At 41.9% G+C, this 14,247-nt stretch overlaps 2 protein-coding genes across 3 annotated transcripts in view; one reads left to right on the top strand and one right to left on the bottom strand.

Annotated features, from left to right (window-relative positions):
• Nucleotides 1-14,247, top strand: part of HHLA2 (HHLA2 member of B7 family) — a gene marked incomplete at its 3' end in the record, with an annotated part of 497,990 nt that overhangs the window by 25,371 nt on the left and 458,372 nt on the right. The window lies entirely within an intron of this gene.
• MYH15 (myosin heavy chain 15) overlaps nt 1-14,247 on the bottom strand; it is a 47,985-nt gene that overhangs the window by 12,957 nt on the left and 20,781 nt on the right. For both annotated transcript variants that reach the window (XM_079318372.1, XM_079318373.1), the window contains exons 19-32: nt 12,420-12,487; nt 10,983-11,070; nt 10,649-10,766; nt 10,287-10,410; nt 9,483-9,619; nt 8,852-9,107; nt 8,188-8,430; nt 7,402-7,578; nt 6,757-6,902; nt 6,080-6,170; nt 4,331-4,720; nt 2,529-2,655; nt 1,338-1,456; nt 659-855 (exon numbers count right to left, since the gene is read on the bottom strand). In XM_079318372.1, coding sequence (XP_079174498.1) covers nt 659-855; nt 1,338-1,456; nt 2,529-2,655; nt 4,331-4,720; nt 6,080-6,170; nt 6,757-6,902; nt 7,402-7,578; nt 8,188-8,430; nt 8,852-9,107; nt 9,483-9,619; nt 10,287-10,410; nt 10,649-10,766; nt 10,983-11,070; nt 12,420-12,487 — 2,281 coding nt within the window. The remainder of the gene's footprint in view (nt 1-658; nt 856-1,337; nt 1,457-2,528; nt 2,656-4,330; nt 4,721-6,079; nt 6,171-6,756; nt 6,903-7,401; nt 7,579-8,187; nt 8,431-8,851; nt 9,108-9,482; nt 9,620-10,286; nt 10,411-10,648; nt 10,767-10,982; nt 11,071-12,419; nt 12,488-14,247) is intronic.

The raw sequence follows: 14,247 nt of genomic DNA, 5'->3' as shown, positions 1-14,247 counted from the left end.
CAGTGTCATTTTCGTCCAGTTAAAAGATATGAGGCAACCACCACTTAGGAGGCTGGTCATGCCCTGGGCTTTTGTTCATAGACTATTTAGATTGGGAAAACAGGGAGTCCTGGCAAGAAGAGGTGCTGGAAAGAAAGGGCAGCCTAGAAAGATGATCATGGAGATATTAGATGAAGAAAATATGCTGAAAGTTTGGTAAGATCCTGCAGATGAGAGATCTGCAGAGGCAGAAGTTGGAGATGTTCAGAGACCTTGCCCAGCAGTCTGAGTCTGGTAACTGGGAGCAGCTGTACAGTGTGAGCCAACATGACTTTCTGCCTTACTTTTCCAGAGCAGCCATCATCTCCCAGTGGGAAAGGGAAGTCAAGACCAAGGAAACATAGTAGTGGGCCAGGGCAAAGTAAGAGAGTGTGACAATTAAGTAGGACTATCTAATTGTGTGAGTTCTCAAATAAACCCCAGTATCCACAGCCACTGAGAGACAAGCACTGAGTAGAAATATTGACCTGCCCAAGCAATATGAAGAACAGGACAGCCCCAAATTACAGCATTGAGTCAGAGGGACTTTCCAACCAGGAAAATTTCCAGCCCTATTTCCTTAGCACACAGGAAGGTGAGCACAGTCCTGCCAGTCAGGACTGAAGCCCACGTAACTCACTTGGCATCTTCCAGCTCCTCAGTTCTCTGAATGGCATCAGTCTCATACTTGGTTCTCCACTGTGCCACCTCTGCATTTCCCTTGGAGAGAGCCCGCTGCAGCTCTGCCTTGGCCTCCTGCTCCTCCTCATACTGCTCCCGCAAGAGATCACAGTCGTGCCTGGCCGCTTGCAGGGCGTGAGCCAGGGCGTTCTTGGACTGCAGGGAGAGAAAGGTCACAGCATTGCAAGGTGACCTACAGCAAAACCAAAACAAACAGCCCCTAGGAACTCAAAGGGAGGCTTAAGCTTCTTTTTTTTCCTTTTTGCCTCTGGCTTTGATGGCCCAGGTCAAGTGACATGAAAATTGTTGGAAGTCATCCCTAACTGGTGACATGAGGAGAAAGTTATCAGGACAATATCAGGATAATTTATCAACTTTGAAGAAACAACCCAAACTTTTAAAATGTAGGACCTGAGATTTTGGCTATCCTACTGGGTAAGTTTTATTTAGCATTTATGTGTGCTGATGACTTTCCCAAACTCTTCTCTTGTGACTTGCCTCAGTCAAGGGTGGAAACTTAAATCAGTACAATTAGTAGGAATCATTGTCACTCCTGCATCCCATTTCAGCTTTTATCTAGGCTACAATTGAACACTCTTTTTCCATTCCTTTTCAAGGAATGGGACAGAAAGCATTACCTTGGTTTCCTCTTCTAGCTGTCTCTTAAGTTCTTCAATCTGTTGTGTAAAGGATGTTTTTCCCCGGGACAGCTGACTTATCAGAGACTCCTTCTCCTCAAGTTGTCTAGTAAACTCACCTGCCACAAGATTTGACAAATAAAAAAGAAAAGAGCAAGATGATGAAATGACAAAGTTGCAGTCAAAAATCATAGTCCCACCTGTCTAATTCTGCTGAGGAAAAGAACTCACAGTGATTGTGATGGACCTGTTGTGAAGCTACTTCTGAAGTTGTAGCCATCAGGATAGTTTTTATTGGATTATTTTTTATTTTTGTTTTTTAGGGGTGAGTTTAGTGACTTGGGTTTTCTTTCTTGGTCGTTTGGGGTTTTTTGTACTGTCAATAGCTTGATTCATTAATTTTACTTCAGTTTTTATATCAGACTAGATTGATCCTTACTTTCACGGGCAGCTGTAGCTGGTTTTACTTTTTTCACTATTTTTTATTGCTTTTAGGCTGACTTTTTTTTTTAGTGGGTGCAAAGCATCCCTGAGAACTTTACAATGACCAGCATACAGAAAGATGAGCACAGGAAGTGTGTCTCTGCAGGGCAAAAACCACAGTCTTACAGGAGACACAGAAGTTACAACAGGAAATGAAAAATATATTTGAAAATACACAGAACAGTGATGTCTGATGAGTATGCAGAAATTAAACAATACTGCTCTGGCCAAAAAGGTAGCAAGAAGTTAGAGGATATGTGGTATTTAGAGGCTATGTGAACATCTTCTAGGGTGCAATGCTCAATGAGGAAGATGGGATTCACATAGACCCAACTCCTTTTCCTCTCTAGCATTTCTAGATGCACATATCCTTGTTCCTGAAACAACAGGTACCTAGGCAGCCTGGCACGTCCTGGGTTCTGAGCTGGCACATCCTATTTGGCTCATGAGACAATATCACTCTATGCTGATAAATGTGGGTATAGATTTGTTTTAAAAGCCAGTCCAAGGCAAGGTTTCCCCACCAAGGTTATAAGAATCCTGAAGATAGAAATGTCAAAAGACACAAAGCTACTGCTCCATTCAGCAATCCCATCCCTGCCACTCTCAGTGGAGATGCCATTGCAGAACACATCTCACTGATGCAATGCAGAGGTGCCCCATATAAATTCCTGGGAAACAGTCTATCTGGGTGGAGCATGCACATACCATTCTCACTCTGGAGTTTAGTCTTCTGAGTAGTGAGGTCGTTCATGAGGCGAGTCATTTCCTCCAGTTTTGTTTTTGTCTCATTCAGATGGTCTTCATAAGTGCGACAAAGCTTCTCTGCATTGGCCTAATGGGGATCAGGAGAAAAGACAGAGAAAGTTGCGGCCTCCAGGCAAACATTCGGAAGCTGTAGCCTTCAAAATGTATCTTTTTTTCTGTGTGTTTGTCTTCCAGGGGAATGGCAGACACAAACATCACAGCAGTAGAGCAGGAAAGTGCAGCCCTATGTCTATGATCCCAGGCCATGGAACTCCCCATAAGGCCTTCCACGTTTGTTTTTCCTGAATTGTGTTCTGAATGTAAGCACCAGTGTAAAAAGACTCTGCAAGAACTTTAGCAGCAGTCACATGCCTATGAAGTTCAGACATAGCTGCCTCATAATTGCTAGATGGGAAAATCACCTCCAATGAAAATTGCTCTACTGATTCTGCTTTAATTGCCATTTATCATAAATTGGGTTTGATGACAGCTTTCTAACTCTGAGAATACTGACATTTCTTTTTCCTCACTTGCACTGAAAGAAATCTATTTCAAGTGCTCTGAAAGCTACTGAGATTATCTACTTAGGAAACAAAATCCACAATTCATCTGTAGGAAGTGAAAATACATGGTGTGGCCATGCAAGCCTTTGCTTTGCACTCCATGCTGACATGGATCAAAACTGTGAACCAAGGGCAGGATCTGAGAGGACTCTGCTTAGGGTGAGACATATCCTGGCTTGGATGGCATCACTCCAGTTGTGACCAGCCTGGAGGAGCCTAATTTACATGACATGTTTTTGTGCCCTGAGATACATGGATAAATGGTATGCCTGGGACTGAGCATGCACTGTGTGTTTCAGACAGGCCATCTTAATTGCTGTCCCATCTCTAGAGAAGAAGGGCTGCAGCATCAGCTGGGTAAGGGAGACATGATGCAAGACACCACCTTCTAAAAAGCCTCAACCACACCAGGGTGTGTTGGGTTGATGTGGCCAGAAATGTGCATTCTATTACCATCTGTTGAAGCTGGGTGGGATAGTGACCCTTATCTCCATGGCACATATTATCTGCTAATGAGCCATCTTTAAGACAAGGTGAAACAATAATCTTTATCTTTTTCACAACCCATCCTCCCTCCAGGAAGATATAATCTGCTGCTGGGCCATTCAATCCCACTGTATGACTGATAAAATTACATCATCCCACTGGGAGATGTTCCAGCCACGGGGAGGAGCCAAGCCCTTCCTACCTAGATAAAAACGGAGATTTTAGACAACAAGATACCTTCTTTCCACTGGATTCCAGAGGAAAACCAGACCTTTCCACATCATCCCTGGACCTTCAGAGGAAAACTGCACCTTCTCCAGGAGCACTGCTCCAGCTGAACCACATCTGCCACTGCAGGAGGATGCAGCCACCATTGAATGGGACTGCTACCAACACCCTGACTGACTGACAGGGTGTCAGGCTGTATTCTGACTCTGTCAGTGTTTTGGGATTGTTCTTTGTAATACTCCATTTCTATTTTAATTTTCCTAGTAAAGAATTGTTATTCCTAATTCCTCTATCTTTGCCTGAGAGCCCCTTAATTTTAAACTTATAATAATTTGGAGGAGGGGGGTTTACATTCTCCATTTCAAAGAGAAGCTTCTGCCTTTATTGGCAGACACCTGTCCTTCAAACCCGAACACAGGGAAACCTTCAGACCAGCCTTATCTACCCAAGACTTTTAGTGTCTTTGGGAAGCCTCAGGACCCTTACTTTTCCCTTGACCATCTGCTCCATGTTGGATGTCAGATCATCCACTTCCATCTTCAGCTCGCTTTTCTCCTTCTCCAGCTTCTGCTTGACCCTCTGCAGGTTGTCCAGCTGCTCGCCCATCTCGGCCACGCTGTCGGAGTGCTTCTTCCTGAGCGTGGCGGCCGTGGCCTCGTAGTGCAGCGTGGCCTCCTCCAGGTCCCGCCGCAGCTTCAGGAACTCGGCCTCGCGCTTCTTGTTCATCTCCAGCTGCGCGGCCGTGGCGCCCCCGGCCTCCTCCAGCCGCTCGCTCAGCTCCTCCAGCTCCCGCGCCAGGTCCGACCTCTGCTTCTCCACCTTGGCCCGAGCAGCTCTTTCTGCTTCCAGCTCCTCTTCCAGTTCTTCTATACGAGCCTGCCACAGAAATGTGAACACTTTTGGGTCAGTTTTAGGATGACTCCCAGCAGAAGACCATGAGGCATTGTTGTATTTCACTAATTTGGTTTATATTGCAATGAGAAAAATGGTTTGCGCTGTACTCCCCTGAAGCTCTGTGAAGTTGTTTCAGCATTCATTCCCTTAGCTCCTCCCTGCCGGTGCAATCCCTTTGGCTGCAGCTCGGTTTCCCCTCCCCTCACCCTGGGTTTGAAATCCTCACCACTGCTTTGTTCTCCCTCATTTTCCCTTGGAAGCCTTCAGGAATATAGCTTGGATTGTCCCAGGAAAAGGAGCTGCCTTGTTTTTTGCTTTGTCCATGTTGAGCTCCCTCCATCTCTGACCTAGAGCTAGCCAGAAGAAAGGTTGGATAGTGGGGGAATCACGACATGTGGTGCCCAACCTGGGGCCTGCCACAAGGTGAGACCCCACGCAGTGATCATGACAAGGCACCTCACAAACTGTAAAACCCTCTGCCAGCCCACATTTTACCTCGCTGGCAGAAGCTCAGCAGTTTAAGGACTTGCCCATTTGTGCCGGTAAATCAGATCCTGAGCTACAGTAATGGTGATGAGTCACATCTAACTGGCAGTAGATTGCTCTGCAAGTTCTAGTTCAAGATATACAGGTCCAGTGCCTTCACCTTGTGTTCACTTTGTGTTTGACATTCAGCCAAAGTAAATGTGAGGAGTTACATGCTAGTAGGAGTAACAGCAACAAATTCTCATTTTAAGACCTCCATGACTGGAGTAATTTCGCTCTAGAAGTGTTAAAGCAAGGTTTCAATACAGCAGTGTGTAGAACTTCCTGGTTAACAAATATTTATTGGAAGCAGTCTTTTTTATTAAAGGATTATTTTCACCACTCTGCACTTTACATCCAAGTTATACAAATATTCTTTATTAACAAAAAAGGTGGAGCTGTTATTTTTGGGTCCAGACATTGTGTTTGGACCGTGCTGAATTTCTTTGACTTTTTAATTTCTGTTGAAAATTTCCTGTGTGTTTTAACCTTTTCTCTAAATTTGGAATCCTTGCTTATCACAGCTGAACTCCTCTCCAGCACCTACCTGGTTTGGAACAATATTATTTGTTTAAAACAAAACATCAGATCCTTTCTGCCTTGCCTGAAACCACTGCCATTCAGTGGTCATCTGTTCTGCTAGTGGGAGGTAACCATCCTCAGGGGGAAAAGGGATCTGTCTGGGAAGCTATGGAGATGTACCACTTTGTATCTCAAAAAGGAGCTCCAGCTAACCATGAAAAGTTTCTGCAAAGTCTTTCAGTGAGGCACAAAGAGAAACTTGTCCTAAGATATACGATAACAAAGCAAGCTGACCTGAAGCTCCTTGATCTTCTTCTGCAGCTGCATCACTATAGCTTGTTCATCCTCTATCTTTGAATTCAGCTGGCTCATTTCAAATTCTTTCCTGGCACAGAAAGGAAAATCCTGCTGTGACAATTTGCCTTGAAGCTTCAAGTTAGGATTTTGAAATTTTTAAAGAGTTGTTCAATAAAACTTCTAGCATATCTAAAAATGAGAACAATTGTCATGTATTGCAATTTGCATGAAAACACATTTTCCTCTGAGCAGCAGTTTCCAAGTCAAGCCTCTGCATGCATTTGTGCAATTATATTTCTGGTTCTTTGTATCATACAAAAACAACACTATTTTAAGATTCAATGGAAAAACATATTTAACAAGAGTCAGGTCTCCTAACAACGCTACCACAGCTAGTTAGGATGAACAGCTTTAGAGAATTTCTTCAGCTTTCTCCTCTAAGCAATGAAAAACATTAGTAAGTTTCTGGGTTGCTCATTTTTAATGTAAGAAAGTTTAATGAATTCTAATGTTTCAGGTATCGTGTATGCAAGAGTAATTTTGCCTCCCTCCTTGGCTACACGTTTTCATAATGGAATTTTCTTACAGCCATCAGAGCAGGATGACACCTGAAGGCTCTTAAATGACACTGTTACTGTGCTGCTTTATTTGATACAACAGAATCAACTTCTTACTTTTTCAGCTTTTCTTCCATCTGCAGCTTATCATTCTCCAAGTCCATGACACTCTCTTGGGTCAGCTTCAAATCCCCTTCCAGTTTGCGCTTTGCCCTTTCTAGATCCATCCTCACCTTCTTCTCTTGTTCAAGTGATCCCTCGAGCTTTAGGAGCAAAGTCACTTAATGAATATATTGAATATAGGTGGTTTACAGCAGTCAGATATAGGCTGTGCCCCATTCTGTGCTGTGTGAGCTGTGAAGTAGAAGCACTTAAACACAAGCATCCTAGTTTACAGGGTTTGTTTTCTAGCAGCCAAGTGAGATAAGGGCTAAAGAAATAGAACAAAAGGGTTAGTCTATGCTTTACATTTGGGCAAGCATTACAATTCTCTTAGCAGCAAAGTTCTGCTTGACTTCATGCCAGTTACACTGCAAGTGCAAGTTGGGACGATTTTCCCTTGTTACTGCAATCCTTTGAAAGGCTGAACAGAGATCAATTTTTGTGGTGTTCCTGCAATTATACATTTTACAGACGGTACAAGGAGTACATTTCTAAAATGAGAGGACTATATTTCAAAGTTTTGCAACCTTTCAGTCTCACAAAAGGTCCACTGTAAGTAGTGGTCAAACGAGCCTCCTGAAACATAAAGAGCCAGCTTACATCATCCACTTGCTGTTCCAGTTTCACTTTAGCTTTGCTCAGTGTGTTAACCTTGTCCTCTTCTGCTTGCAGGTCATCTAGAACTTGCTGATGAGATTCCTGCAAGGACTTTTTCTCCTTGGTAAGTTTGCTGATATTCTCATCAAGTGTTGCCATTTCTTCTGTCAGATTTTTGACCTGTGTGAGAAAGGAAGATGTGTTTGTAAGACTTTGAAGGAAGGGATTATTACAACATGTCTCAAATGACTATCTGGTCTGAACTTGTTAGCAGGAAAATAAGAGAAAGAAAGGGATCTCTCCCCTCTCAGCACCTCATGTCTTTTTGAATTAAATTGCCATCAAGGGAGTTAATGTCTGCCAGCTTTTAGTGTGAGGGTAGTACATTATTTCAAACATACTAAATTATTTTCAGAGTCACTCCCATTGTGATGGACTCCAGCTTCTGATTCTTTGTGGGAGGAGTAGGAGATGAGCTTTTTATATTTACAGGAAGAGAGATGGAGGAATTCATGGTTACTTAAAAATGCCCCAAATAGGTATAATTCTTTAGCTGTGAGTGCACTCACTTCTTTAGAAGTGCAGTAAGACTCACTTAAAAAAAAAAAAAAAAAGGGAAACCTAGATTCAGAGGTAAAAATTTTTACCTCATAAGGTCAAATTACTGTATCTACTGACCCTTCAGTGGCCTGTGTAACAGTGTAAAACCATCACAAGACCTGTATCATTTGTTGCAAAGGTAATCCATGCCCAGCCTCTTTTGAGCACGTGGTGAAGTTCTGAATGTACCTTGTTTTCAGTAGCATGTTTCTCCTTCTCTACTTTTGCAAGTGTTATTTCAAGATCATCAATATCCTTCTTGAGCTCAGAGCACTCATCTTCCAATTTTCTCTTCTTAGAAGTCAGCTCAGAATTCATCTCTTCCTCATCCTCCACCCTCTCTGTCAGTTCCTTGACTTTGGCTTCCAGCTGAATCTTGGATTTAATCAGCAAGTCACAGCGTTCCTCAGCATCTGCCAGAGTGTCTTGCTCCTGGTGTGGCACAAGGAAGAGGATAGCAATGATTGCCTGGCCTTTTTTCTCCCTCCAGCCTGTAACTGGCCAGGGAGCCTGATACACAGCAACAAAGCAGTGTGAGGAAAACTTCCCATTCTTGATTTTAGAAGGCAAGTAATTAACAGAGCAGGATGAGACAGTGGTGAGCATGACTACAAGAGTACTTGCATGTGTTACTGCTATGGACATTGCCTTGAACAGAATCTGTAAAGATTTGCATTGTTAGCCCACCTGGTTACATGTTAAAATATGAGAACTTCTATCCACTCAGAATTTTGGCAAGGCTCTGACAAGATCAACAGCTTTTTTTAAATTAAATTCCACTAACACTCTAGTCTGTAAATCTTTGAGTTTCTAAGAACTTCTAGTAAGTGTATAGATCTATGTGTCTACTCACAGCTTGGAGCTGGAGAAGCAAATCATTTTTTTCCTGAACTAAAGACACTTGCTTTTCCTCAAGTTCCTTTCTCCGGGCTTCAGATTTTTCCAGGGCCTCCTTCAGTTTCAAGAATTCTTCCTTCATATTGGCCATCTCCTTTTCAGTTTCTGCACTCTTCAGGAGAGGCTTGATCTTAAAGAAGAGCTTCATCCAAGGCCAGTTCTTGACAGCCATAAAAGCACGGATGTTCCACTGAATTACAAGAAGGGCGTCCCTGGTTTAAGAGAGAAGAAAGAAAATTCTCTAAATCTTAGCCTGGATTGAAAAAGTGAGTGGTTTCTTTTTTTCATTTTCAGTCAGTTTCATGGTTTTGTTATCTGAGCAGTATTAGGAGCCTGTGCTAATTTCCAAAAGATACTTCCTCCAGATCTCTTTATTTTTGGAGACACAAAAATTTTTCCAAATCTCATTTTCACCAAAGCTGCAGGCAACTAATATACAGTTGCTACTATTTTTATCACACATACACTTAAAGCTTTTAATTTAGGGTTATCTATAGCTTTAGGGACTGTAATTAATGGCTCTATTCAACTTATAATTAAATGTTAATTACTATTATCTGCTAAGATTTAAGGGGATGCCTTCCTACCTGCGCTCCACTATCTTCTGGAACTCAATCCGCATCAATCTGCCGCGCGCTCTTGCCTGGATCATGGTTAAGATTTTCGCGAGTCTCTCATCCCTCATTTCTTCCAGATGGCCCAAGAGACCAGCCTTGAAGAACACCTGGTACATGCACAGATGTCAGCTCACCACGAAGAAGGATTTATACCAGAGCTACACTGACCTTGCTGAAATACACTGGTATTCTCATTGACACATTATAAACTAGAAGAGTATAGAGGGCCAAATACCCCTTGCATAAGGGACTTCACTGTACAGTTCCAGAGTTATTTCAAAACAGGGTTTTATCTCCCCAGTTTTGAATAGGACAAACTATTTTACCACCACAATACCTTTCAGCTGTGGCAGGGTTCCAAGTAGGTCAGCTGAACCACAGCTCCTGACCCCCAGAAATCCCTGCTAATGGGATCATGTGGGAATTCCACATGGCCTCATTTCAAAAGATGCAGATGACCTTGTGGTCCATCTATGTTTGAATGTACCTATATTACACTAAATAAGCTACTGTTTTACTGGGGGGCATGGAGCATCAGCTGCTGCTGTGTCTGCTTACAGAGTTGCTCCAATAAAAGCTTTCTGGGAATCTGAGCCAGAGTGTTAAATTTCCTCTAGCACAGCTTAGAACCTACTATCATTTTGCTGCTATTCTCCTAGTTTCTTGTATTATTAAATCTCCATTAAACACCACCACCAGAAATTGCAGTGTCCTATTCTGCAAATTAAATACTAGATCTATCACTTTTCTCTTTACATAAGCAATGATAGTTACCTTGGTGTGTCCAAAACGATATTGAGTATGGTCAACATCTAAAGATGCCATCAGTTTTTCAGCAGCTTTTCTGCTGTCCACAAACTTATCCTCTGGAATTGCTCCTGGATTCAGGATGCGGTACCTGGTAATAACAAATTAAAAATCCATAAAATAAGCTTAGATTCTGCTTTAGTTTTTTCTCCCTCTTCCCCCAAAGACTTAAAAAAAAAAAAAAAATACAAAACCAAACCAAAATGCCCAGGGTAAACCACCTGCTTTATATCTACATAGAAACAAGGAAGAGCAGAATTCTGCCTTCCACATCGGGCAAACTGAATGGAAGATAAATGGAGCAGAAGACAATCACATCTGTGCATTACCTTTGTTTGAAGTCAGCATAAAGCACCCTGTTGGGGAAACCCTTCCTGCAGATACGGATGCCTTCCAGGACACCATTACAGCGGAGCTGGTGCAAGACCAGGAATGCATCCATTTCTCCTGCAGGGGGGAAACAAGGCTAAGTTAAAAGGAGTTTCACCTTCATTTCCCCAAGGAAACCAGAAAATGTGAGATGACATCTCCTGAGAGAGCAACATGATTGGATAAGGTAAAAAGCAGAGGCAGTATTTAAATACAATCTGGTGAGTCAGAAGTAAGTAATAGAATGACAGTGTTAAATATTCTAACATTTTAAGATTATTGTCTTTTTCATACCTGGAGTTTTTGATTCATTGGGGATAATGCATCGTACAAAGTGAGGGGCTGTAGATTTTAGGTTAGTCATCAGCTTATTTAAATTTTCCTAGAACAAACATATTAAAAATATGATTAGCTTGAGCAGTTTAGTGCAATTCCAATCATTTCTTTGGTTTGCTGGTTGCTAATTTAGGAAGCTCATTTTTCTAAAAAGTTCTCCAGCAAAACTATAAGCTTACCAAAATTATTACAGAGAAATATGTTCAAATAAACCAAAGTATGATTTAACATTATGATAGTATTCCACATCAGCATTAGCAAAGATATGTGTTTAATTACAACCCCAGAAACTCAAATCCCCAAATGAACAGCAAGCAAGACTCAGCATCATTTCTGTAAAACCAACTGCATCTTTGCCTAGTCACTTCCCCACTCCGTGGGGAGATCTCACCTTTCCCACCTGCTCCTCATAAAGGCTGGGTTTTTGTCTAATGGCCAAACATTTCCCTTTATTGGTCTTTATCCCAGGCAGATAGCAAGCTAGCTCAGAAGAAGCCAGCCATTCAGTGATCACCAGGCTCTGAGGAAAGTGTTTTGTCCAGTAAGTAGGAAATGGAGACTATGGGAGGTGGAATGCAATGCCATCAGCACAACTGTGTAACCTGCAGATTTCTCATACACTAGCCAGGAACACAAGCAGCCTGAGATGGATACTAGCAGCTGCTTGTGTGCTGGAAAGTGAGCTTCTATGTGTGGCTTATTAATTATTGTCTGAATGCTCCTTCAGCTGGTAAGATACAGGTCTCCATTTCCTGTGATTTCCCTTCATGGGGAGATGAGAAATGACATGACTAGTGGGTAACTGCATCCTTCCCAACCTGAGGTTTACCTACATTACACCTTCCTCATTGCTACCCATAGAAATGAGAGTAATGGTAAGAAAAAAAAGGTAAATAGCTCAGTTTTTCCTCAGGCACAATCCTAGTGACAGCTTCCACCAGGAGCACATGCCAGTCCCAGAAAAAGGAAATAACTGAGGAAACAAGGAGCTTTGTGCCACTTCATTCAACAACTTTTGTTTTCCATGACTGCTCTAACCCTAGGATCTAAAGCAGTAATCAGATAGGACTAGCAAATTACTTGTAATCAGTTCCTGTTCCAAAGACAAGCATGTAAGCAACAAAGTAAGAGATACAGGTTGTTGGCACCATTTTGTGATATTTTCTCAAACACAGTAAAAGAGAACAATTTCCTGACTGCAAGATGATGAAATGGAGCAGCCCCCGGCATGCAGTTTTAATAGCAGTGTATTTCCTTAGCTAAGGTTAATAACCCTGTCCACAAATCAAATTTCAGTGTTGGATTTCAATATTTTTCTTGTCCATTACAATCCTTAACATTCTCTTGCAACACATTGCCTTCCCTCAAAGCTCCAGGTGTGGAGAGGCAACAAACCTTGTGCAATGAGGACACTGTTTGGAAAGAAGCACCTTTCTTGCGTTTCTTTTCTCCACCCTGGTCACCTAAGGAGAGAAAAAGAAGCATAAACCAATCTGTATCTCAGTAAGGGGTGCAGGCAGAGTGTGGAAAACAGACCATTTTAATAGTGCTGCTCTATTTGACTAAAAGGCACTGATTGCTCAGTTTTATACAAGACATTCTGACAATCACACATTTTCAGCTCTCTGTCCATAGTTAGGAATGTTGTCAAAGACCACTGAAAACTTTCTGGATTGCATTTGCATTTCAGATCTATACTGCATCGCTTCTTATGCAGAAAAGCCCATAAATATGAATATGGCAGAAAAATAACTTTTAACAAAAGTAATTTGTAGTTTGTTAAAATGTCCATAGGGTTAGATGATGTAGAAAAAGAAAAACTTTAGGAAAAATAATGCTTACAGAAAATTTGTACTGCACATTGTACTGTATAGAAACTGGTTCTCTGCTATGCAGACACTGAACTTGTGCAAGTAAGATTTGTCTAGAATAGAGGGAAATAAGTATTTGTAATTTTAGATGTAGTAACTTTGCATCCTCTGAATTTTGCCTAAAACTTTGGAGTCAAAATCACTCAGGTCCTCTCAAGGAATGCTAGTTTCTGACAGGACCTTTACAAAATTTCACAGGTTCCTGAAATGACCCAAAAATGTACAGCAGTTGCTGCAGCTTTCCAAGCAATAGGCCATTAGATCATTCCCAAGAGATCTGTCATCGTGTCACCTGTCAACATAAAAGGAGAAGTGAAGAGTGCATGTGCTTGATGCAATTATCCACAGCCATTCCCCCTTCAGAAGGTGACACTGCTGAGACTGGAAAAGGCTAATCTGGACAGCCTGTTCCTTTCTCTTGTCACCAAAGAAGAGCAAGGTAGTATTTGGACAGACAGGAATATCCACAGGCAAATAGGCAGTGAGTAACTTGCAAGGATTTGCTTGTGGCAGGATGTTTGTTATTTACATTCAGCTTCCTCTCATTCACATTTCGAAGTCTTCAGCCTGCTGCTTCCTAGGAAGGTGTCATGTGGCTCATGACAAGAGCATCTCTTGAAATGAGGTTTCTAATAAACAGGCTGTAAGTCATTGCAACTTTAGGACATAAGAGCTACATCTTTGTAAGGAATACCAGTTATTTACTTTAAAAACCAATTGTACTTGAAAGAACAATATTCTGAATGTTTGCTACTTCCCTTCTCATAACAAAGAGTTATGAGAATAGAGACAGAGAATGGGATAGAGTTTAAATATGTCCTCAGATAGACATTATTATGTTGTACATTGGTACAATGTACATTGTCAAATTAAAAAAAAAAAAAAAAAAAGCAGCAAGCAAAAAGGAAAACATTGGCAAAGCCTTCTGCTGTGGCCAGTGTGGGATGGTGTTCCAGTACCTTCAGTGTGTACTTGCCACTAATCCAATAAAATATTCCAAAATTCTCTCTTAAACTTGGTATTTCTTCTTTATTTCAGGGGGACTAGCAAGGAGAACTACAGCAGGAGAAATGAGAGCTGTTCTTTTTTAGTTGGCATTTATGTAGACAATCTTTTGTGCAACACTTGGCTGCATATGTGAACCCTTGCATGCTCAGGCTTCCACTGGGCTGTTCACAGCACAGCTTTCCTTGCCACAGTTGCTCAGAGGTGCTGTACATTCAACCCAGCTGAGTTAATGGTCTTCTTCCCATAACTGGCTAACTCCTACAGCTGCTGTGCACATCTGAATAATTAGTCACCGCCTCAATCTAGCAGTGAGGCAATTGCAGGGGAGAGAATTGCTTCGTTTC

This window comes from Erithacus rubecula (assembly GCF_903797595.1).
Source record: "Erithacus rubecula genome assembly, chromosome: 1".
NCBI classification, from domain to species: Eukaryota; Metazoa; Chordata; class Aves; order Passeriformes; family Muscicapidae; genus Erithacus; species Erithacus rubecula.
This window is presented reverse-complemented; position numbering and strand designations above follow the sequence as displayed.